The 26539-nt window shown below is 33.9% G+C and overlaps 2 protein-coding genes across 2 annotated transcripts in view; one reads left to right on the top strand and one right to left on the bottom strand.

Moving 5' to 3' along the window:
- LOC123009723 (cadherin-99C) overlaps positions 1 to 26216 on the top strand; it is a 28445-nt gene extending 2229 nt beyond the window's left edge. The window contains exons 2-17 of the mRNA XM_044406209.1: positions 3648 to 3711; positions 16408 to 16473; positions 16572 to 16750; positions 19689 to 19811; positions 19863 to 20111; positions 20162 to 20311; positions 20360 to 20578; positions 21858 to 22052; positions 22101 to 22706; positions 23068 to 23208; positions 23254 to 23538; positions 23592 to 23765; positions 23815 to 24273; positions 24320 to 24569; positions 24622 to 25927; positions 25996 to 26216. Coding sequence (XP_044262144.1) covers positions 3648 to 3711; positions 16408 to 16473; positions 16572 to 16750; positions 19689 to 19811; positions 19863 to 20111; positions 20162 to 20311; positions 20360 to 20578; positions 21858 to 22052; positions 22101 to 22706; positions 23068 to 23208; positions 23254 to 23538; positions 23592 to 23765; positions 23815 to 24273; positions 24320 to 24569; positions 24622 to 25927; positions 25996 to 26122 — 4593 coding nt within the window. The 3' untranslated portion in view covers positions 26123 to 26216. The remainder of the gene's footprint in view (positions 1 to 3647; positions 3712 to 16407; positions 16474 to 16571; positions 16751 to 19688; positions 19812 to 19862; positions 20112 to 20161; positions 20312 to 20359; positions 20579 to 21857; positions 22053 to 22100; positions 22707 to 23067; positions 23209 to 23253; positions 23539 to 23591; positions 23766 to 23814; positions 24274 to 24319; positions 24570 to 24621; positions 25928 to 25995) is intronic.
- On the bottom strand, positions 10646 to 11727 carry LOC123009724. Its single transcript, XM_044406210.1, has 2 exons — positions 10876 to 11727; positions 10646 to 10831 (listed from the first exon to the last, which is right to left on the bottom strand). Exons 1-2 carry the CDS (start codon positions 11725 to 11727, stop codon positions 10646 to 10648), a joined length of 1038 nt encoding a protein of 345 aa, XP_044262145.1.
- Positions 26217 to 26539: the final 323 nt, after the last annotated feature.

Here is a 26539-nt window from a genome sequence, read left to right as displayed (position 1 = left end):
TGTTCCCTACTTAAATTTTTATGATTTTTCTTGTTTTTTGACTAGTGAATGCATAAAAAATTTGACTTAAAAATCTGTCTTCAGTTTTTTTTTTCTTCACAATTTGTGTCAACTGTTTCTTCTTCTCTTTGAAATGCGCAATTATGCACTCTTGATTGCATCAACGATTTATGATGAGCCCCCAAGATATAATCTATGCAGAATTTTATAAGTACTCCTTTCACATTCCTCCATACCAGTTTAATTTTTTTTCGTTATCACCATTTTCTTATTATTATTCATATTTACGTCGATATAAACGCCACCGATGGATTTTTTCTGTTGAGAGAAAGTCTCCTGAGATAAATTTTCTAATAAAGTTTCTACAATTGATCTGCAGCTAAGTAAAAGTGGTAAATTTACATTCGTTGGGGTCGACAGAGTGGAAAAAGAGACAATTTTCGCACTGTTTTCGTGTCTGAAATGACTGTTTTTACTCATGAAGATTTGTATTGTTATGTAAATTGTTAACGGAAACAGGAAAACTAACGGAGAGGTTTGTAAATATTAAACGCGAGATAAAAATGCGAATAACGGGGTTTTGAGTGACACACCGTGTGAGAATTTCCGGGATTTACCGAAACAGAAGCAGTGTTTCTATTGGCCAAACAAAATAAAAAAAATATTGTTTCTGTATTTACACACTACTAAGAAAGTCTTTCAATTCGTTCAAATCAAATTTTTGTGAGCTCTAATGTAACATTTTATAGTTGAAAAAATCAGAAACAGAGTTAAATTTTAATTTTTTCCATTAGAAGGTAATAAGAAATTTCTTAAACTGGTACAAAAAACTTGTTTTAGAAATTTTGGGTAGGAGTTTGTTTCGTCTCAAAATTAAAATATGTTGGTAAAAACAACTTTAAGATTGTAAAAAGGTTCGTTAAATTTGAAATTCAGAAATTTCTATTTCTGGGAAAAAAGTTACTTTTTACTGTAGTTTTCATTAATTTTATAAAATAGTAATAGAAAATTGATTGAGGATTAGATTTCAAAATCAGAAATTTCTGTTTCAGAAATTGTATTCGGTGTCAGAACTTTGGGTATTTACCAACAGTGTTTCTATTGGTTAAACAAAATTTTAATTGTTTTTCTGTTTACACGCATAGTCTTGGAAGCTAAAAGAAATTTCTTAAACTGGTACAAAAAACAAAAATTTTTGTTTCAGAAATTGTGGGTAGTAGTTTGTTTTTCTTCAAAGTAAAAAAATGTACAAAATGACTGTTTCGTTAAATTCGAAATTCAGAAATTTCTGTTTTTGAAAAGCAAAAATCAAGTTTTTTATAGCAGTTATCTATATGAAAGCCGTTCTGGTCTGTAGTTTTCATTAATTTGAAGAAATAGTAATAGAAAATTGTTTAAGGAAGATTACATTTCAAAATCAGAAATTTCTGTTTCAGAAATTGTATTTATTGTGAGAATTTTGGTAAAATGTTTTTCTGTTTTATCTTTTACACACATAGTCCTAGAGGGTAAAAGAAATTACTTTAAGTGAAAAATTAGAAATTTTCTAAAGTATAAAGAAAATTTTATAACAATTAAGATTCATTTTGATATACTTTTGGGCAACAAAAAACTGTTTTTTGTTCAAATATCATACATTTTTGTTTCAGAAATTGAAGATAGTAGTTCGCTTGGTTTCAAAATTAAAAAAAAATGAAATTCAGAAATTTCTGTTTTTGAAAGGTAAAAATTAAGCATTTTATAACAGTTCTGGTCCTTACTGTTTATTGTAGTTTTCCTTAATTTGAAGAAATAGTGGTATAAAATTGTTTGAGGAGGATTAGATTTCAAAATCAGAAATTTCTGTTTCGGAAATTGTATTTCAGGGATTTACTAAAACAGAAGAGGTGTTTTTTTGGTTAAACAAATTTTGAATTGTTTTTTCTTTTACATACATGTTCCTAGAGGGTAAAAGAAATTTCTTAAAGGGGCAAATTAGATATTTCTTAAATTATAAAGAAAATTTTATAACCATTAGTGTTCATTTTGATATACTTTTGAGCAACGATTGTTAACAAAAAACTGGTTTTTCGTTCAAAAATCAGAAATTTTTGTTTCAGAAATTGTAGATAGTAGTTTGCTTGGTTTAAAAATAAAAAAAAATATTTGATTAAATTCGGAAATTTCTGTTTTTAAAAGGTAAAAATGAGTTTTTCAATACCTAATTTTACTACGAATTTTATCATCTTTTTAATGTTTAGGAAAGGGTTTTCCAAAACTACAAAAAAAGTTTTTTCTTTCTTGTATTATCAATCAGAAATCAGAAATATTATTTAAAAACCATCTTAGTTCTGTTTTTTGCAGTTTATGTTAACAATAAAGTGTTAAAGAAATAGTAAAAGAAAATTATTTCAAGAAACTCTTCTCTTTAAAAAATCAGAAATTTCTGTTTCAGAAATTGTATTTTGGCGATTTCCTAAAACAGAAGAGGTGTTCTTTTTGGTGAAACAATTTTTTAGTTGTTTTTTTTTACACACATGGTCCTAGAGGGTAACAGAAATTTTTTAAAGTGACAAAATAAAAATTTCTTAATTTATAAAGAAAATTTTATAACCATTAAGGCTCATTTTGATATACCTACTTTTGAACAACGATTGTTAACAAAAACCTGTTTTTTGTTCAAAAATCAGAAATTTTTGTTTCAAAAATTGTAGATAGTAGTTTGCTTGGTTTCAAAATTAAAAAAAAATTTAAATTAAGAAATTTCTATTTTTAAAAGCCAAAAATGAGTTTTTTAATACCTAATTTTACTACTAAACAGATGTGAGGATTTAATTACCTTTTCAATTTTTAGGAAAAGGTTTTCCAAATCTACGAAAAGAAAGTTTTTTCTTTCTAGTATTATCATTCAGAAATTAGAGATATACCTAATTTAAAAATCCTTCTAGTTCTGTTTTTTTTGCAGTTTATGTTAACAATAAAGAGTTAAAGAAATAGTAAAAGAAAATTATTGCAAACAAGTCTTCTTTAAAAAATCAGAAATTTCTGTTTCAGAAATTGTATAAAATTCTTTCCAAAGGATTTTTTTTCTGTTTTAGAATTTAACTAGAATTAATTCAAAAAAATGAACTAGAAAAAAAAAACCGAACAGGTGGTGCCTTAGAACTTCACACAATCGAAATAATCTCACACATGTTGCCAACAATGCAACAAAAATGTTTCATCTTGAAGGAATCCCAGAGTTGAGTGAACTAACTAATAAATGTCACCGGAAGTCGATTTTTCCACCTCACCGACAAATTTAGCAATTTAATTAAGAATTACAAGTTAATGGCAGCTTTTAAAATGTCACTTTTGTAATAATACAGTAATAAATTGACGCTGTAATTATTGTAATTACAGGTATTACCTCCTAAATTATCAGATCTTACATAAAAAATTCGATGACACCAATCGCGTGTCTCTTATCGCAAATTTTAGTACCATTATTATCACACAAACCTTGTTTTTATCAATTTAGGTTACTAGAAATGACCAAAAATTGATTATTTTACTTTCTTAATTCTAACTAAAACTAACGGAGAATGAATCGGTGACACTCTGAATGAGATTGAAATACCGTTAAAATGGTACGACAGCAGTAACCTCAAAAATTTATTTGGTTCCAGATGGCGAACCAGCGCCTGATTTTTGCTCTCCTGGCTTGTTGTGGCCTCCAGACAGTACTTGCAGGTGAGTACCATAACGTTCACATGGTACCATTGGTGGTACCATTGTGGTTTTTCGTCCCATTGATGTCAAACTGGACCATGATGAACAAATACGAAAACGCGGAACCACAAATCTGAAAGTACCATTTCAGTACCACTTTTATAAACACCTATCGTACCGCAAATAACAACGCGTTATCAATATTAAAAAGCCGGCATGCAGTTATCTCTAATTTGTTTTCCATTAATCGCAAAACTGACGCTATGACCTTGAAAAAATTATCAATTGGTACTACCAAGTGGTACCATACCGAATTTCGTTCCTCTTCCTTGCAAATGTCTATTTTGATTCCCAAAAGAACGGTCTTAGTGGCCTGTGCCTGAAAATTGATCAGTGGTACCACTCACACTTTTGGTACTTACCTCGCGACACAATTGGTTCGATTTTGAGGCCAAGTGGTACAAATTGAAACAATAACTGAGACAATTTTTAACAATACTTAAGACAATAGGCAACGATTTGTACACATTGTCAAAAAGTACCGCATTAAGAACAGCATAGGCGTCACCTATTAGTACCACAAAAATCACACTGATCCAAATTAGGCAAAAAAGTGAAAAACCCTCATGAACCACTTCGGAAATTTTGACCAGATTAGTGTGCATCTTAACCAAGTTGTCAATAGTACCAATTGGTACTGTTTTGGTACCCAAAATGTTGTTGATGGACTCAAACCGAGCTTTGAGTACCATTAGTACCAAAAACTGGGCCACTAGTTTGATACTTATCAGCATACGGGGGTACCAATGTACCAAAAAATACTCAACTTTTTTCGAACTTTTACTAGAGGTACTATACAAACCCCCAAGGGTATCAAACACTAGAAACATTACAATTTGGAGTAGTACCCCAATACGACATATATCTCCATTGCGTCGCTCAAGGTACCCTTTCTGGCCCAATTTTACCAACTCCTCATCGATTTTAGCAAGTTTTTTGAACGATTTCCTCATTAGTTTAAAAGTGGTACCACTTGAAAGTACCACCACGACCATGAGACACGTGAAGGAACCCGTACGACACGTGAGGATAAATTTCATGATAGTAGGAGACGCCACACCACTGAAGGTCATTCCGGTGAAAATATGCCAAATGTAGAGGTACGTCAAGTAGACACAAGTGGTACCAAAAATCACAATTTGGAGTACTTTAAGGGGGGACAAGGTCAGATTTTGGTTCAAAGGGCTTAAACCAAAAATATCGGCCAATATTTTAATTGAACGGAAAATTTGAAACGTATTCATGGTTGATTAGATTGAGTGTGCCCCAAAGTGCTATTAAGGACCAATTCTATTAAAGCACTTAAATTTATTAAAATCAATAACTCATTTATTTAATTCGGTCGATATATGGATGTGTTTTAATAACAAAATTTGTAAATTTACGCATGTGGTTCTTATTGTGTTTTTTCTACAATGGTGGTACTCCTAAAGTACCACAATTGAAAAATTGTCTTTATCGATTAAGAACCAGATGTTAGTTTGTCAACAAGAATTGTAACATTTACACGTGAGGTTTACACTCTAGTTTTTCTACAAAGGTACTCCTGAAGTACCACTAATTATAATAAATTAATTTTTTTTTGGGTAGTACTTCATTTTTTATATTTTTGATCATCAATTTTTGACTTTTAGTATTAATTTGTTGGTATTATTTTCTTGAAAATCACACAAAAAGTGGTACCACTCAACAGTACCATCATTGCGTGATTTTCTTAATTTTTCTATTTTGTGTACCTATTTTCTGAAAAGTGGGGTTTCAAATTTTGAATTTGTTTCAAGATTGTGAAAAAAGTACCACCATGATTTTTTTTTAATTTATTAAATTGATAACTCATTTATTTAATTCAGTCGATATATGGAAGTGTTTTAATAACAAAAATTGTAAAATAACGCGTGTGGTTCATACTGTATTTTTTCTACAATGGTGGTACTCCTAACGTACCACAATTGACAAATTGTTTTTATCGATAAAGAACCAGATGTTAGTTTGTCAACAAGAATTGCAACATTTACACGTGAGGTTTATACTGTATTTTTTCTACAAGAGGTACTCCTGAAGTACCACTAACTAAAATAAATAAAAAAAATTTTTTTTTTGTTTAGTACCTCATTTTTTATCTTTGTTATCATCAATTTTTGACTTTTAGTATTAATTTGTTGGTACTATTTTCTTGAAAATCACACAATAAGTGGTACCACTCAACAGTACCATCATTGCTAGCTTAATTTTTCTATTTAGTAGTACCTATCTTGTGAAAAGTGGATTCCAAATTTTGAATTTGTTTTCAGGTCGTGAAAAAAGTACCACCATGTTTTTTTTTAATTTATTACAATCGATAACTCATTTATTTAATTCAGTCGATATATGGAAGTCTTTTTAATAAGAAAATTTGTAAATTTACACCTCTAGTTCATACTGTATTTTTTCTACAATAGTGGTACTCCTAAAGTACCACAATTGAAAAATTGTTTTTATCGATAAAGAACCAAATGTTACTTTGTCAACAAGAATTGTGAAATTTACACGTGACATTTATACTGTAGCTTTTCTACAAGAGGTACTCCTGAAGTACCACTAATTATAATAAATTAGAAAAAATATTTTTTACCTCATTTTTTATCTTTGTGATCATCAATTTTTGACTTTTACTATTAATTTGTTGGTACTATTTTTTCGAAAATCACAATAAGTAGTACCACTCAATAGTACCATCATTGCTTGATTTACCTAATTTTTCTATTTAGTAGTACCTATTTTGTGAAAAGTGGGTTCCAAATTTTGAATTTGTTTCAAGATCGTGAAAAAAGTACCATCATGTTTTTTTTTCAAAGTAAATTTTTTTGGATTATTGAAAAAATGATTACTCCGAGGTGGTGTTTGTAGTATTCTTATCAATTTTCATGATTAAATAGGTTGAGTAATTAATTATTGATTGACTGAAAGGAAAAAAACAGTCAAACACCGGTGAAAATGCTGAAACTTGGGCAAATTTTAACACCTCTAGTGACCCTAAACCGCCTCCTTGGTGGTACCTTCGCAAGTACCAAAAATCTCAGTTCAGTACGACTAAAAATTTTGATAATTTTGGTGCTATATCTCACCGTGGCCTTCTTCTACTTGACGAGTTTCTCATCAAAACTGCATAAAGAGTTTAGCAAAATCAAAACTTTTAAATTTCTTGCAAATTTTCGCTACATCGGCTATGTCTCCTTTGTGACTTTCACTCTCTTGACGAGTTTTTGGAGGGACAAGCAGGTGGTACCACTTTTGGACAAGATTACCAGACTTGACCAAGAGTTGGTCAAATTGGGTTACAAGAAACCCATCGTGAAAAGTAACAAAAAAAGTTACAAATTTTTGGTGGTACTACTCCTTTTTGTGCATTTTTTCTTCAATTTTGTGTTAACTCTTCTGAATTGTTTGTGTAAAGCTAATAACCGAGTTTTGTTCTTTATTTTAGTCGCCGCCACGAAATTTATTATTAGTACCACGAGTACCACTTTTTTGATTTTGGCCAAAGTGATGTATGAACGTTTCAAGGTCATTAATAATGTTCTACCCAAGTACCCAATTCATAAAATTAGGCAATTAACCTTGATTCATCAAACTGGAGTTGAAATTTGTAAAAACTTAAACTCGATTTTTGTCCCCCATATTTTGGTACTTTTTATCCTTTATTTTATTCTTCTTGTTGGGGACTTATATATGTTTGTGTATTCTCTAATTTTGAAAATGTATTTAGTTCACTGGAAAGTGGTTCTAGCTAATGCCCAAAACTGTCTACTTTACACTTTTGAATTGTTCTTTTTTATCAAAATGGCGGCTGATTTGTGTAAGGAGGCGAATGGTACCAAAGTCGTACTTTTGGGTACCCGGATTGGTTTTAATAATTTTGGACGCGAAATTGTAAGTTTCTATTAATATTTCACCATTTTTGAAACCAAATTTTAGATAATAGAGTCGTACTTTGATATGTTGAGAAACGAACTAGAAATAACAGTTTTCAATTTATTCCCATTGAAGAAAACCCTAATTCTCTCGGTTTGTAATCATCACTAGAAGTACCAAATGTTTGATCGAATTTTCAGATGTGTGGTACCGCATTTTCGTATTTGTTCGTCATGCTTCAGTTTGATATATCTAGTACTAGTAGTACTAGTTATAGTATTGGTACAACATCTAATTGCAGCACAATAAAGAGATAAGATGCAACGGCCCCAAAAATCTGGAATAGTACTATTATCACAAATCGTACTATAGTACCTTGGTACCCCAAACAACAACTTGTTATCAATCGTAAACAATTTTAAAGCTGTGATTTCCAAATGTCGGTGCATGAGTCGAAAAACGGAACCAATCACCTGAAATCCAAACACTATAATTCTAGTACTATTATCACAAAATGGTACCAAATTTCGTTTCTTCTCTTCGTTGATACCAATTTTGGTACAAACAAGTAGGAATTTCGTCCGATTTGCCTTTAAATCACTCATTGGACGTTATCAATGATAATTGGTACTCACCTCATCACAAACATTTTGACACACATTTGATAAATAGTACAGTTCGAAGATAATAATTATACAATTTTTGACAAGTCCTATCAAAGTCGTACAGTACTTTGTATGAATCTTGGTGAGAACCATATACAAAATTACGTACAAATCACCAACTAGTAGTACAAAACTAGTTGTGATAAAAACTATCAATTGGATTGAGAACACTGAATTTATGGTAGTACCAATCTTGGTCAATTTTTTATGTAAAAGTAACACTTGACGGATTCGGGTTGAATCAAACCGTTTTGTGATGATTTTATTAACTATTTTGAAATTTTGATATAGTACCACGATAATGGTACTATAAATCACAAACATATGACTGACTACCATTCTCGGGAGGGTCATAATAACAAAAAAAACTACCCGATTGTTTGGTTTGATTGCCGCCATGTATGCCCCACTCAAAACATTAAAAACGAGCAATTCGAGTCCTAGTACTATGATCAATTTGATTTCATTGTGACTTTGATAGAGTTTTTTCAATTCTAAATCAATCAGTAACAAAATTTTGACTTGATGACGTACTTTGGCCCAGTTTACAAACACGAAAACTAGTATCAAAACCACTAAAACAAACATTCCGGCCGAATGAAGGGCTAGAAGGACTCGAATCGACCTCATTTTGACAAAATCGTGACTGATAGTGTGTGGCAAGTTGTTAAAGAATGTTACTAGACTTGTGATACAAACTGTGATCCATGTTAAACAACAAAAGAGTGATGTTTTTGTGAAAATTATTTTTTTTTGGTTGAGGTAAATTGGTGTCATTCCAAAAAATTTCGATAATGTCCATAGGAGGGTAAAAATTTGTTGGGTTGTAAGTCTTATCATTATTTTATCAATAACTGGACGAAAACATGTTTTTAACAATTAGTTTAATAAGTAAATAAAACAGCTTTTAACATAATTAATTGTTTATTGATCTTTAAATTCGAATTGGAACATAAAAAGTAAATAAGAGGAGGTAGTACCACACAAATACAACTAATTGTGTCTTATTGCACTAATACTAGCATCGATTGATAGTAGTACTATATTTTGATATTGTGATAAAACTACTTGTCGGTGTTAATTTGTAACATTATAAACAAATAAGAGAAAGTAGTACTCCACATCTGAAAAAAATGGTACTCATTATCCAAACTAGTTTGGACTTACCGAAAATAACAATTCGTAGTCCAAACTAAAGAAGCCAAAAGCTGTGATTTGGACTCGATTTTCAAGCATTCTTAAGACTGGAAAAACGACCGCATTTCTGTTTTTTTCATCAACTATTTGTACAGGTAGTCCAGTCAAAGCAATAACAGTCCGATTGGCCTACAATATGATATTTGATAGTACTCTTGATAGTACTACTCACTTACCTCGGAGCAAAGTCGTGCTGATCTGACTGTAAAATATATCAATTCGGTGATATAAAAAACACAATTTTTTATCAAAGAAGCCATAAGTTTATTATTTGAACTAATATTGAACAAGATAGTACTCGAAATGATATACAAGTCGCCCAAAATTAGTACAAAATCGATAGTAAAAAAGTACATTATCACGGGATTAAAAATTTTATTGATTTTATCAATAATTTTGATCAAATTCGAATGGACTTGTACTAGTCGTGTGATAGTACTATCAAAATTGTGACACTTTTTTCTGTTTAGTACTTTGTTAATGATGGAAAATCGGTCTTGTAACATTATTGATAGTACAAAGAAGGTCGTACTAAAGTTACACAGTACTATCCGAGGATACGCGAGTACTATCAAATGGACGATTTCAGGATTCTTCCTCAAGAGAACACTAAAAGTTATCCCGCAAATGTTGGCCCCAACATTGAAAACAAGTACTAGGATTCTAGCCCATTTTTTGTGATTTTGGTTAATTTTGATAAGGCCTCGTTGTTGGCCTAACTTTATCAATTCTTGATCGACTTGAGCTAGATTTGAAAGTACGTCTTGTACTCGTCCAAATTGAAAAAAATTGATGATTACCATGAGTACTAAACCTATCAGTTGTGAGAAGTACCGTAGTACTACTAGAAATTGGACTGTCTTCACGATTTCGCTCAATTGATAGAAATAGTAGTAAAGTGATAGTAGTACTATCCCGGTGGTACTTATCAAACATTGTACAATTCTCACTTTTGATTGATGAGTACCAAAAATTTTTGATATTGTATCAATTGGGTAAAAAATTTGTTCGTACATTGCGACCAACTTAAAGAAACTAAATAATCGATTTTGTAAAACTTTCTTAAGTAATAAGCCCATCAAATTGTAACATTATGAATAAATAAGAAGCAATAGATCCGAATATCTGAAATAAAACACAATTTAATCAATTTTAACGACTTTGATACTTACTTCCAGAAAAAGGGAATTATCAATTTTGAATACTCGACAAGCTGTTATTTCAAGCTTATTTGATAACTTTAATTGTAATTTGGTAAAATCATTTCTTGTTTCTTCATCGTTGATATCAACTTTGAAACTGTAGCATAAAAAAACCGTTTTATTGGCCTTAAACCAATTATCAAAAATTTATCAAAAATATCAATACTGACCTCATTGCATAATTTATTACACCTGTGGGCGATAAAAATCAAATCAAAAATAAAAAGTGATGCATTTTTGACAGCTATGGTACCAGTAGGGTACTGCCCTAAAAGCTTGTTAAAAAGGGAAAAAAAGAAAACATGGAGCTCGAGAGTCACGACCATGACACTCAATAAAACCCACAACAGGAGTTGTGGTCCAAAAATTTGGTTCAATTTTCTAGCAACTTTAACCAAAGTTTTGTGGAGTACTACCAGACTTTTGATCTTTTTTGAAAAATATTGTTCTTGTACTATTATCAAATTCATCAATTTGAACCTCTCCTCAAGGATTTGGGTATAGACATAGAAGACTATATTGAAGGTACTAACTACCATTCTGGGGTACACAACCGCGACCAAAAATTGGTACGGGTTCAAAGGTACCAAACGTACCGTAGACCAGTCTACCAAACCATGGAGAAATAAATTTACTAGTACTAGTACCACTAGAATTTTTCTATGTTTTTGATTGAGAGTACCAATATCAAGTCCAAACTCGCTGAAAACTTGATCAATATCGCTGATTTTCTTGGTCAAAACCACGATTTTGTTAAAATAACCCAAATAACCCAGTGATAGTACCATTATCATCACTAGAATCGTCCCCAGTGAGCGACTCACAGCCGCCGTGAACACAACCTTGTTTAACGCAAACCCAAATTTGACCTTACGATTCTTCCAATAGAAAAAGGTCACTACTAGACACACTATCAAACTAGTGATAGTATGCAAAATTTTAAGTTTTGATAATTTCCCAAAATTGTAACCCAAAATTTGCAATTTGATAGTTGCAGGTTGTAGGACTTGCTGGAGGTTCATTTTGATGATTAAAACTTTTACTAAATTAATGATAAATGGAATTGATTATAATGATTAATTGTCTTTATCAAATTGAAGCATTACGAAAATGTATGAGCATGCACTTCCGAATAGCTAGAAATTGAGAAAATTTTGAAATTATCAAAAATTTTGATAGTACTCACCGAGTACAATAAACTATTATTGATAGTGAAAAGGCCACAAGCGGTTATTTTTAGCTCACTCCTCATTATTTTTAACGTTAAATTGATAATCTACAATAGGAGTACTAGTACTACAATGTCACAAAAATAGTACTCACCTCATTTCGTTCATTTTCCCGAAAAATATCAATTCTAGTACCCAGTAACAGCTTCTTCGAACGATTGGCCTTAAAAATTGATAATAGTACTAGGGAAAGGCCATATTATCAATCACCTGGTAACAAAGACTAGTACACCTTTTTGTCAAATAACAAATTTCAAAAGTACTACTTATACTATTTTTAGCCGCCATAAACACAATTAGGGAGAATTTTGATGAGACATTAAAGAGAAAATAGAAGGTACAAACATGCATTTCAGCTGTGATAATAACGAAGTAGAGTACTATCAAACCTAAGAAATGTATATTAAAAATCGAGTTCAAACTTCTCGAAATATGTGTTAAAGATTTGTGTAATAGTACGACACGAGTACTTTTGACACGATTTTGAAACAGTTTATTGATAATTTTGAAGCGTTCTTCTATAATAATTGCAAATTGATAAAATACTATATTCATGGTACTTATCACTAGTTTGGGATAAATGTTTGTGACACAGTATCCAAATCCAAATTTCCATATTCGGTACACTTCCAATAGAACATTGAAAATCACATTTATCAAAATTATCAATTTGATAGTACTACTACGATGTCGGTAGTTGGCCTTTGCAAGGTACTCATCAAACCCCATCGTGCTTAAACTCCTGTCAATTTCTTTAATCTGACGTGCAAGGAGTACTAAATGTTGGTAGAACTTGACGTGTCCTAGTACTAGTACTAGAACCATGAAAACAGCAGCTCCAAAAGTACGACAAAATGTGACAAGTTTAAGTACTCGCCACAAGGCAAATTTTGATGGACGTGTAAAAAACTTGGCGAAAACTTGAAGGTAGTACCCGAAAATTGATAAATATAGTACTGTTATCAAAAGTTTAATTCTGGAACGGTTGTGGTACGAGCTAAAGTTGATTCCTAGAATTTGAAAAGTGATGGATGTTGGAAGGGTGATTTGGCGGATTGATAAGGTTTTCATCTTGGAATTGATAAGTTTGGACTGACCATAAGTGTGAAAATGTCTATTGATTGGAGAAAAATTGGATTAATTTGATTGTTGTTTACGCTTTCGTGGATCAATAACTGGCCACAAAATGGTTTCCTTGGACGAAGTTTTTAAACCTATACTTATCGCGAGTGATATTTTAGGGTTAAACATCTTCAAGGTCACAAAAACGGGTTTGGTCTACTCCAAATTCAAACTTTTACGAGTGGTACTATATCAGACAGTGTGGTTTGTATCGACGTGGATTTTCATCAAAAATTATCAATTTTTGAACGTTACTAGAGCTACTACTATAGCACTAGTAGTATTTTGTCGAGTCTTCTTCTGGGGTTTAAATATGTTGTCAATCCTATATCGAATAGTATTTCGAAATGGAGACTTGAAATTAATTCGGAAGATGTTACTAGAAATTGATATCAAACTAGAGGCTCTTGGACAAAAAAAACGATTATCAAACCTAGTACTGAAGCACAAAAAAACTTCAATTGCCCTTATCATTATTACAGTTTTTGCTCTAAACTTATCATCAGAGCTTATCACTCAAATTCTCCTCAAAAGGAACGACTATTTCTCAAATTTTATCACCCTTCAATACTCCCGAATTTTTTCCACCACGTTTTTTACCTATTTTTTGATACAAACTTTGATAGTCCAAAACCGAGTCGAATTGATAAACAAGCTATTCGTCCAAAAAGGCCTAAAAAAGGCCACAGTTTTGGACTTACTTTCATGTCACAAAAAACTACAACTGTTGATTAAAATTTTGAATTCGTTGTTTGGGTTCCAGATTTTGATATCTGTGACTTTTTATTTTGCTCAAACGGTACTTGATATGTACACGGGTATCAGTGTTCTCCTTTTTGATACTAATAAAGGTATTGTTGCTTTTATCGCTGTTAAAAATATAGTACAAAATATTATCGAATTGTTCTATTTGGTCAAGAGATGTAGCGATCTTTGCTTCCAGGTACTAGTATCAAAAATTTTGATAATAATCAAAATTGATAGTTTTAGGCAAACATGACAAGACAACTACTACTAGAAAGCGATGTTGGTATTCTAGATGAAGAAAAACGGAATTTTGTAAGTTTTTTGATAATCGGGGATTTTATCAAATTTTTGATAAGATTGTAGTTTCTGGTTTGAAATTATCAAACACCAAAGTCCAAATAACAGCGTTTAGACTTTTCAATATCAATTATTCGTTGCTTCATTCGGTAAGGAATTGATTATCAAATATCAATATCAATAACAAAATTCCAGCTATGTAACGCCGTTTTTACCTATATTTTTGTTATGCTCCAGTTTAATAATAAAGTTTTATAAAATTAAGTTTGATTCTTTATTCTTGACACAATATCACGAAAATATCAAATAGTACTACTATTTTTGATAAGTTACAAAGTTGAGTTTGTGACTTGTTATCTACACGAGTATCAGCGTTATCTTTTTTGATACTAATAAAGGTATTGTTGCTTTTATCGATGTTAAAAATATAGTACAAAATATTATCGTATATAAAATAATCGTATATAATTAATCGGTCCTTTTATCAAACTTTTGATAAGATTGTAGCTTCCAGTTTGAAATTATCAAACACCAAAGTCGAAATAACACCGTTTAGACTTATCAATATCAATTATTCCTTGCTTCATTCGGTAAGGATTTGATTATCAAATATCAATATCAATACCAATACCAATATCAATACCAATATCAATACCGATATCAATACCAATATCAATACCAATATCAATACCAATACCAATACCAATATCAATACCAATATCAATACCAATATCAATACCAATATCAATATCAATACCAATATCAATACCAAAATTCCAAGTAATGCCGTTTTCACCTATATCTTTGTTATGCTTCAGCTTAATAATAAAATTCATAAAGTTAAGTTTGATTCTTTATTCTTGACACAATATCACGTAAACATCAAATAGTACTACTATTTTTGATAAGTTACAAAGTTGAATTTGTGGCTTGTATTTTGCTCCCAATATCAAGCTGTAACATAATAAACAAGTACGAAGAGGCGGCTCCACATATCTAGAACCGGACATCAATTATCAAAAATATCAAACTAGTACCAAAATACCGAAAATAGTAGTGCATTATCAATATTAAACAAGCGACAAGCTGTAATCTCAAGCTTGTTTTGCATCAGTTTCAAGGCCGAAGTGATGACCTGGAAATGGTGATAAAATACCAAATTTTGATAAGTGGTACTTACCACATTGCGTTCATTCTCCTTATCAATATCAATGTTTAACCCGAGGAGTAGTACCTTGGTTCTGTTTGCTTCATTACAAAGATCACTCGCACGTTTTGATAAATAAAACAGTTCAAAAACATAAGTGATACAATTTTTTATCATATCAAGGACAATTTTATAGTGATGATAAAACAAATCGAAGAAAATGATATACATGGAGGTGTGTAAATCCCCGATTAGGAGTACAAAATTCATGGTGGTACACATGAGTACTTGGAATGCAAAAATCGAGTTGATTTCTCTACTCACTTTCACTAGAATTTTGTGAATAGTGATCAACTTTTTGATAGTGGTACCAACCCGGGTACTGTTTGGGTACCTAACAATTTCCTTGGTGATAACCTCGTTTATCATCTCAAACCTAGTCTGGATCAGCAGAAATATCAAATTTAGGGTACTATTCATGATCCCGATGATCAATCTCGGGTACCAATTGACCAAAAAGAACAAAATTTGGTTATCGTGACGCACCCATGCGCTGAAAACCTCCCCACAAGTGGTGAAAATCCAATTGACGAGTACCAAAAGCAGTACCAAATGTCGTTTAACCAAAACTTGGCTCTTATCAAAATCCAGGCCCATTTCTTTCAATTGTGTATCAACATAATGGACTTCTCTCATTTGGGCCAATTTTTTCTCAAAGTAAAATTGCGAGTTGAAGAGATTGAGTACCATGATGGTGGTACTACCCAAGTCGCGGAAAAGTGTCAAAAATTTGATGGTTTCAGCTTTAGTGAAATTGCCAGTTTCGGTGAAACTGTTCGAGTAGATGATAGTAAGGGTGATGTTTGTGAGTACTAGAATAGTACTAGGTACTAGACGGGTACGGGATAGTACTATTTGGCCGTTTTTGGTGGTAAACGGCGAAAATCCGAGATATAAGGAGTATTTCGCTGTGGGTTTAAGGATATTTAGGTAGATAGCCGAATTTTCGAAATTCTGTAACAAAAAATTGGTTTTTGGTCGTTTTAATGCTAGTTTTTGTACCTCCATCTTTGATAATTGTGTCTGTAATGAGTTGGGAGCTTCGCAATCGATTCAATTGTGTACTTAATTAATTAATTAATTAATTAATTATGTTTCAGGGTTATGTGAAGTGGAGTCGGGTCAATCGAACATAATATTGGACATTGAAGAAAGTCGCGGAAAATGTGAGTGTTTTAATTAGGTTGCAATTGTTTGCTTTAATTAATTTCCTAATCAGCGGTTTTGTAAGTCGACACGCTTATCTGATTTTTGCCCATTTCAGCAATTAGTCAAGAAACCGTTCCGCCAGAGTTACCAATTGTGGGCGAACCCAATGTTGATATTTTCCTCGATTTGGCTTTTCCCAAAGGACCTGCACTGTTTTTCCTCAATGGGAAAAAACTGCAACTGTTGGCACCCCTGGATCGGGACGAGAACAGTCTCTCGCATATTGTTTTTCAGGTACTTTCGCTAAGTGAAAGGTACTACTGTTACAGAAGCGATTATTTAAGCTTGTTTCGTGACTGAAATTAACGGGAAAGTATTTTTCGGTGGTTAAGGAAGAAAGGAAAAAATCAAGGTTGCGTTGAATTGTCGCAAATATGCGAAGGTTTTAAGCGAGCGGAAGGTGTGGGTGGCTTGACTGGCATTTCAAGATGCAAAAGTGGTACCCACAAGTGGTACCGTAGTACCATAATAATAAACATGCGAGAATTGCCATTTGCAGAAATGTTAAACTGTAGCGCATCTCTCATAAAGGTAGTACCACCGAGGTACCACTTTGATATATATGTAGTACTAGAAATTGAAACAGTACTATCATCTTGATTAGTACATTAAACTACAAATTTTAATGTTCTTGGTACTAGAGGTAAAATTTGACACTACATTTTGGTACTACTGGTACTATTTTTAAAAACTTGGCACCACTCTTTAAATTGCTTGCTTGGAACCACTTATCTACGTTACGCGAAATTGTAGCAAATATGCGAAAGTGGGGATGGCTTGATTGACATTTTAAGATGGGTACTACTGCAAAAATTAATTTGCAGAAAAACAAAACTGTATCGCATATCTTATTAAGTTAGTACCACCGGGTACTATTTAGATATTATGTAGTACTAGAAATTAAAAAAAGTACCATTACCTTGATTAGTATATTAAACTACAAATTTTATTATTCTTGGTACTACTAGAAAAAATTATCACTACATTTTGGTACTATTAGTACTATTTTTAAAAACTTGGTACCACACTCTTTAAAGAGGTCTAAATTGCTTGATTGGAACCACTTATCGTGTGAAATAGTAAAAAAAAGTGATACCATAGTACTATAATCATTTACATAAAAAAATTAGCAGTATTGTTGTAACCCAAAATGAACTCTTTTTAGAAAAATTAAACTGTATCACATATCTTATTAAGTTAGTACTACTGAGGTACTATTTTAATATATATGTATTACTAGAAATTGAAAAAGTAGTACCATTATCTTGATTAGTATATTAAATTAAAAATGTTACTATTCTTGGTACTACAGGCAAAATTTGCCACTCCATTTTGGTACTACTAGTACTATTTTTAAGAACTTGGTACCAGACTCTTAATTGCTTGCTTAGAACCATTTATCTACGTTGCGCTAAATAGTAGCAAATATGCGAAAGTGTGGGTACTAGTGCATAAAAGTGGTACCATAGTACTATAATCATATACATTCAAGAATTAGCACTGTTGTTGTAATCCAAAACAAAATATTTTTAGAAAAACTAAACTCTATCACATATCTTATTAAGTTAGTACCACCAAGGTGCTATTTAGATATATAATTTAGATATATATGTATTACTAGAAATTGGAAAAGTACCATTATCTTGATTATTAGATTAAACTACAAATTTTATTATTCTTGGTACCACAAGACAAATTTGGCACTACATTTTGGTACTACTAGTACTATTTTTAAAAACTTGGTACCACACTCTTTAAGGAGGTCCAAATTGCTTGATTGGAACCACTTATCTACGTTGCGCTAAATAGTAGCAAATATGCGAAAGTGGGTGGTTTGACTGGCATTTCAAGATGGGTACTACCGCAAAAAGTGGTACTATAGTACTATAATTATATACACACAAGAATTAGCACTATTGTTGTAAATAAAATAATTACAGAAAAACTATTAACTATTACATATCTTATTAAGTTAGTACCACCGAGGTACTATTTTGATATATCTGTATTATCAGAAATTGAAAAAGTACCATTATCTTCAGTAGTATATTAAACTATAAATTTTACTATTCTTGGTACTATAGACAAAAAATTGACACCACATTTTGGTACTACTAGTACTATTTTTTAAAAGTTGGTACCACACTCATTGAGTAGGTCCAAATTTCTTGCTTGTAACCATTTATCTACGTTTCGCTAAATAGCAGCAAATATTTGAAAGTGTGGGGTGATTTGACTGGCATTGCAAGATGGGTACTACAGCAAAAAAGTGGTACCATAGAACTATAATCATATACATACGAAAATTATTACTACTGTTGTAACCCAAAATGAAATATTTTAAGAAAAATTAAAGTGTATCACGTATCTTATTAAGTTAGTACCATCGAGGTACTATTTTGATATTTATGTATTAGTAGAAATTGAAAAATTAGTATTATCTTGACTAATATTAAACAACAAATTTTCCTATTCTTAGTACTAAATTTGACACCACATTTTGGTACTACTAGTACTATTTTTAGAAACTTGGTACCACACTCTTTAAAGAGGTCTAAATTGCTTGCTTGAACCACTTATGTACGTTGCGCTAAATAGTAGCAAATATACGAATGTGTGGGTGGCTTGATTGACATTTCAAGATGGTACTACTGCAAAAACTGGTACCATTGTACTATAATCATATACTTACAAAAATTATCACTCTTGTTCTAACCCAAAATAAAGTATTTTGAAAAAAAACTTAACTATATCAGATATCTTATTAAGGTGGTACCACCGATATAAATGTATTACTAGAAATTGAAAAAGGACCATTATCTTTATTAATATGTTAAACTGCAAATTTACTATTCTTGATACTACTAGAAAAATTTGACACTACATCTTGGTACGACTGGTACTATTTTTAAAAAACTTGGTACCACATTTTTTAAAAAGGTCTAAATTGCTTGTTTGGAACCACTTATTTCTTAATTTAGAAAATGTAAAAAAAAATAAAGTGCATGGTACTGGTACGACTTGTAGTAGTGGTACCACTCGCGGCCATTGACTGTTTTGCATCGATCAAATCAATCTCGAACGCAAATTAGCCAAGTACTTGCACCACAACTTGCAAATTAATTATAATTATGCATAATTTATACAGTTTAGTAACTGGTACTTTTTTTAGTTAATTTGCACAATTAAATCGACTCACAAGAAACGAACTGTACCAATAATTGTAAGACTGAGTGATATTAACGATAATGCACCTGAATTCGTTAACACGCCATACGAAACGAGCATTTCGGAGGTAATTTACCCAAAAATTAGTGGTACCACTGGTACTCAAGTCTTTTTCCAGCTCACACCTGTCGGTACCACAATCTTCCAAGACATTTTAGCCAAAGATAAAGACGCCGGCGTCAATGGCTTAGTCGAGTATTCGATTGTGAAAGGCGAGAATTTAGCTCACGAGGACGACGATAGGGTTCACAGCGAAGATGGGTTCGGGTACTTCGCCATTAATTTACCACATCAGGGTCAAGTTACGGTTAACAGAACTCTAGACTTTGAGAAGACTCAGAGATATTACGTCACCGTCGTGGCTGCGGTACGTAATAACCGGTTTTGTAGTACCAGTGGTACCATTGTGGGTTCTAGGACCGGGCTCACGACGACACGCAACGACTATCATCAACGACGACGCTTGTAGTCAATATTAAAGATGACGACGACCAAAACCCATCCTTCATATACAAGGGGTGCATGCTGTTGGATGGTACCTGCATCAATCCCGAATACTCAGCCTCGGTACCACTCAATTTTTTGAGAAAATTTTACTAAATGTGTGTTTTTTAGGTCTCCAGTGGTGTTCTCCACGGGATTCTTAATATTTCACCCGAAAAAATTCAAGCAGTGGACATGGATACCATCAACTCGCCTATTCACTACTCTTTTGTTAGTGGTACCCCTGAATCGTACTCGGAGTACTTCCAAATTGACCCAGAAACGGGGGCTGTGAGACAAGTCAAAGCCGTGGACACCTCAACCACCAAACAATTTAACATCATCATCAAGGTAAGGTGGTACCAATAGTGGTACCATTTACCATTTTAATGATTGTTTGATGACATGGAAACTAAAATAATGTGAATTAGTGGTACCAAAATTGTTCAATGTGATAGTACCACAGCACCAATAGTGGTAGTACCGTTTGGTTCTTGAAATAAAATTGAATTTTGGCTAAAATTAGTAACAACTCTTGTTTTTTTTTCAGTCTTGTGGTACCACAAGGCCTGCCTACTTAGATTTTTAACTTTTCTCTTAAAATTATTGCTTACATCGTTGAATTTCGGCTAACTTTGCGTGTAGCGGTAGTACCGTTTGGTTCCTTGACTTCAAAATTGAATTTTAGTCAAAATTAATAACAACTCTTGTTTTCTTTTTCACTCTTGTGGTACTACAACGCCTGCCTACTTGGGTTTTTAACTTTTTTCTTAAAATTATTGCTTATTTCGTTGAATTTCGGTGTAGCGGTAGTACCGTTTGGTTCTTTGACTTCAAAATTGAATTTTGGCCAAAATTACTAACAACTCTTGTTTTCTTTTTCACTCTTGTGGTACCACAAGGCCTGCCTACTTGAATTTTTAACTTTTTTCGTAAAGTTATTGCTTACATCGTTGAATTTCGGCTAACTTTGCGTGTAACGGTGGTACCGTTTGGTTCCTTGACTTCAAAATTGAATTTTAGCCAAAATTAGTGACAACTCTTGTTTTCTGTTTCACTCTTGTGGTACTACAAGGCGTGTCTACTTGCATTTTTAACTTTTTTCTTAAAATTATTGCTTACATCGTTGAATTTAGGCTAATTTTGCGTGTAGCGGTAGTACCGTTTGGTTCTTTGACTTCAAAATTGAATTTCGGCGAAAATTAGTAACAAGTCTTGTTGTTTGTTTCACTCTTGTGGCACCACAAGACCTGCCTAGTTGGGTTTTTGATTTTTTTCTTAAAATTATTGATTACATCGTTGAATTTCGGCTAATTTTGTGTGTAGCGGTGGTACCGTTTGGTTCTTTGACTTCAAAATTAAATTTTAGCCAAAATTAGTACCAACTCTTGTTTTCTTTTTCACTCTTGTGGTACTACAAGAACTGCCTACTTGGATTTTTAACTTTTTTCTTAAAATTATTGATTATTTCATTGAATTTCGGCTAACTTTGCGTGTATCTTAATTACTTTTTTAATTTATTCCAAGCAGTCAATATTTGCGTTTTTATTTCTCCGATATGAAGCTTATTACACGTAATTTTCCCCAATTACAAGCTAAAAACTGGGTCAAACTTTGATTTTTCCTCCAGGCACAAGAGATATCCGAAGCAAAACGCTCAACAACAGCGAAACTTTTCATTACTGTAAAACCAGTCGATGCAAACCCTCCTGAAATTGAATTATCAGCATCCGAAGGGTTCGTTAACGAAAACTCCCCAATTGGGGAGAAAGTCCTAGACTCGCAAGGGGTACCATTGGTTATATCAGTGACTGATAAGGATTTTGTGAGTTTGCACCAACTTTAATTTTTCACCCCCAAAATTGTGTTTTAGGGCCCTAATGACCCCACCCCCTCCTACTCCTTCGAACTAACGACCCCTTTTTTCACAATCGACAAAATGGGGCACTTGTTGGTCAACGAGAACAATCTAGACCGCGACCCCCCCAACCCCGGCCGTTTCAAATTCCAGCTTGTCGCTCGCGAGAGAGGTGGTACCGCCGCAAGTGCCCCCATGTCTGTGACCGTGCACTTGAACGATGTTAACGATAACGCCCCCATGTTGCCCATTATAGCCCCCGTGGCGGTCCCCGCCGGTGATGTGAAACGTAAAGTAGCGACAATCAAAGCGACTGATAATGATGAAGGTGATAACGCAGTAGTTACATACTCGATTTATCACGTTTCGAATAATGGAAATAACAAGTTTCGGATTGACCCCAATTCGGGGGTACTTGAGACAGTGGGGAAGTTAAATGCCGGCGATCAGTACAGTTTGACCGTCCAAGCGACGGATAAAGGGGGGCTATACACCCAAGCCATAGTGGAAGTGACCATCAGTCCAGGGCCCAACACACAAAGCCCCGTTTTTGAACAGTCGGTGTATGAGATTGAGGTCAGCGAGGGGGCCACCATCAACTCCACGGTGGCTACGATCACGGTAAGGATTTCAAATGTGCAAAAAAAAATTCTACCACGAGTACTTTGCCCAAAATTTGGAAATTTTTGAAAGGGTCCATTAAGGCCCAAATTGTTAAATAACACACTTAAAGTCCAAACTAGTCGGATAAGACCGATAAATTGCCACTAAATAGTAAAAACCCAACCAAGGCGTTTCAAGGGGATACAAATCGGGTCATTCTAGTGGCAAAAATTGAAAATAAAGGCTTAAATTTTCAAACCAAGGCTATATTTGGAATTAGGAGATTCAAAATAGCCAGATTTGACCCCCAAAAGTCAAACCAAAACATTTCATTTGGACCCAAATCTGGTCATTTTGGTGGCACAATATTTTTTTTTAGGCTATGGACCCTGAAAATGACCCAGTGACTTACTCAATAGTCTCAGGAAACGACCTGAGACAATTTTCAATTGGTTCCAAATCGGGTGTGATCACAGTCATCCGAAAATTGGATCGGGAGGATTTGACTAGATACAAACTTGTAGGTTTTTTTCCTAATTCTTCAGCCATTAAATATTTTTTTTAGATAATAAAGGCCGAAGATGCCGGTAAATTATCATCCACAGCCACCCTTAATATAAAAGTGACTGATATAAATGATAAGAATCCGGAATTTGTAGGCGATCCGTATAGTTTTTCTGTGAAAGAAGGCTTGAATAGTACTTCGGTGGGTTTTGTGAAGGCTATAGACGCCGATGAGGGTATTAATGCCCTTGTTACGTACTCCATACCCTCTGGTATGCCCTTTGACGTTGATAATGAGACCGGAGAGATAAGAACCAACCGTGCATTGGACTACGAAACCCAAAAGGTACTTTTCAATAGTACCAAAAAAGTCCAAATTTTTGATTGGTACCATTACAGAACTACCAGTTTGTGGTGACGGCCAAAGACGGCGCCCCTGACCCCCGCCTCGCCACCGCCACTGTCTCCATCTCCGTTATAGACATCGAAGACGAGGTACCAATCTTCACAAAATCGCTATATGAAGTGGTGGTACCCGAAAACATCCCCGACTATTTCGTAACCGACGTTAAGGTACCTCACGTCCTAATACTCGAGTACCAATAACGAGTCCAAATTCCAGGCTGAAGACCTCGACACTGTCAAAAAAATCACCTATGTCATCCATCAAGGCCCAACTGACCTTTTCAGGATTGACGAAAACAGCGGCGCGGTGTACACAATCCGCGGTTTGGACTACGAGAAAGACAGTCAGCACGTCCTAACCATTGGTACTCTTGAAAATATGTCGAATCGGGAAGGTAGTACCACCAAGGTCATCATTAATGTTGATGATCGCAATGACATACCACCGGTGTTTACCATCATACCACACCCTATCACACTTGATGATGATGTGGGGATTGGTACTCCTGTCACTAATTTGGTTGCAACGGATTCGGATGGTACCGCACCGGGGAATAAGGTCCGGTATGAGATTATAGGACGCGGAAAGGCCACAAAGTACTTCCAAATTGATTCAGATAGTGGAATTTTAAAAGTAACAAATGATCTCAAAAAAGAAATTGATACGGAATACCAGGTACCATCAAGTGGTACCGCTGGAAATGTCTAATTGTGTTTTTCAGGTCGACGTTCGGGCGTACGACTTGGGGGAACCACAATTATCCTCAGTTATAACTTTAGATATTTACATCCAACATGTGGCAACAGTCGCTCCTGAAGTTGGTTTGAAATTCGCCGAAACGTCGTACCACGTCCAGGTACCAGAAAATGCAACTACTGGTACCAAAATCAAAACTTTGACTATTGTGAATAGTCGAACCCATGGCGGGAATATCCCACTCAAGTGTGTCATAATCTCTGGAAATGACGAAAGTACCATTGGTACCACTGATTTTGCCTTTTTTATCATTTCATTTATTTCTAGGAAAATTTCTCGTCAATGTGACTGAAGACCGCAATTGTGCTTTGTACTTAAATGGTACCATTGATTTTGAATTTGAGGAGGGGTACCAACTCGAAGTCCAAATAATGTCACTCCAAGGGTTCATCAACAAGGAGTTTAGTGTAACCGAAGTTACTATTAACATAGTTGATGTCAATGATAATGTTCCCTTTTTTATTTTCCCGAGTGGTACCAAGAAGTACCACGCGGCTATTACAGCCAACTCCCCTCTTTTATCGACAGTAACCCAAATCAAGGCTGATGATAAAGACAGTGGAAAATTCGGAAAACTCCAATTTTCCCTTGACAAAACCGAGTACTTTTCTATTGACTCTGGTACCGGTATTATCAAAACGAAAAAGACTTTTGACGACATCGACGATAGTCAATTACCCTTCAAATTGACTGTCAAAACCCGTGATAACCCCAATGCGACTGACCACAACGAAATCCAAGCACCTGTTGTTATCAATTTGATAACAAAAGACAATCGTTTGGTACTAGTGATAGGAGACGCAAAACCAGACATAGTCCAAAAAAAACTAACTTTGATAACTGATATTATCCAAGACCAAACTGGTCTTATCGTCGGTGTTGAGAAACTGACCACAAGAGAGTTCATTGGTACCAATGGTACCCTCGAAAGTGACCCTTCAGGTACCGATATTTGGTTCTACGTGATTGACCCCGAAACCGACATGATCCTCCCCCGAAATAGTACTCTAGTCAAACGCTCGATTTTCGACAAGGCGGCCATGGATAATATCACATTTGACATTACCGGCCAAATCCAGAACACCGCGTTCAACATCCATGAACCATTGGTACTCCACAAGGTCAAAACCGCGTCCATAGCCTCCTTCAATGGCGAAGTGTTCCCTTACGCTTTGATCATCATTGCTTGTATCATTTTTGTCCTTGGAATAGTTGGGATTATATATATTTGTGTGTCATGGTCGCGGTACAAGTCCTACAAGGACCAACTCCAGCGCCAGTATGTGGTACCAGCGAGTCCAACCCGGTACGATACCGTGTACGTGGAACCAAATTTGAAAGAGTACGAAACGCAAGTACTACAAATGTGCGTACCAGTGGACGAACAAGATGACTACAACGACCTCCATCTTGATTTTAGTAACAAGAACCATGCTTTTAGTCTTGATAATGTCAGTTATATCAGTAAAGATAATAATTTGAAGAAGTATGGGGGGCAAAGTCCGGTCAGTAGCGAGTCTGCGACTACTGTAAGGGCGTCCAGTGTCGGGGAAGGGCACGTGTTGAAATATAGGTAAGTGGTACCAAAGTGGTTCCAAAGTGGTACCAAAGTGGTACCTTTGCTATATGCTTTGTTTTAAGGCCGGATGATGACGAAATGAATGCCAGTCCGAGTAATGACAATGTGATGTTCAAAGAGAAGAAGGACTACTCGCATTTAGGGTTCTCGTACGACCATTCGCCGGTTGAGACCACCACCGAGTTGTAGATAGTGTAATAACTGATTAATTTAATGTAATTATGAGGTTTTAGGAATGTAATCTGATTGTAATTTTATATTTTAATAAATGTTTTTTATTTAACTGAAGTAGTACCAATATCCAAAAATTGGTACCACCCTCTTACTCTATCCTCTACTATTATATTTTATTACAAGTTATCCTTAAAATTGATTTCTACTATCACAAAATGCGTTAGTTAATCAAAAAAGTATTTTTTGGTGGTACCATGACATGGTGGTACCAAAAACTACTTAAAATTTCTATTAACTCAATTACTTTAGGTTTTGGTTGCGTGAAATGTTGTTTACGCTACTAAAACAAGACTTTTGGTACCATCTATTTTGGTGGTACCCTTATATCAATGCTATAAAATAAGAAACAAAATAAATAAATTTTGACAAAAT

This window comes from Tribolium madens, unplaced genomic scaffold (genome assembly GCF_015345945.1).
Source record: "Tribolium madens isolate multiple individuals breed KSU strain unplaced genomic scaffold, Tmad_KSU_1.1 Scaffold_7;HRSCAF=85;Tcas5.2_LG10, whole genome shotgun sequence".
Classification (NCBI taxonomy): Eukaryota; Metazoa; Arthropoda; class Insecta; order Coleoptera; family Tenebrionidae; genus Tribolium; species Tribolium madens.
This window is presented reverse-complemented; position numbering and strand designations above follow the sequence as displayed.

Bases quoted from the DNA above. Each gene is read 5' to 3' on its own strand.
- LOC123009724 (XM_044406210.1), bottom strand. From the start codon at position 11,727: ATGAACCTCCAGCAAGTCCTACAACCTGCAACTATCAAATTGCAAATT. The intron at 10,832-10,875 runs GTCAGTATTGAT...AATTGGTTTAAG, and splicing joins GTAATAAATTATGCAATGAG to GCCAATAAAACGGTTTTTTT.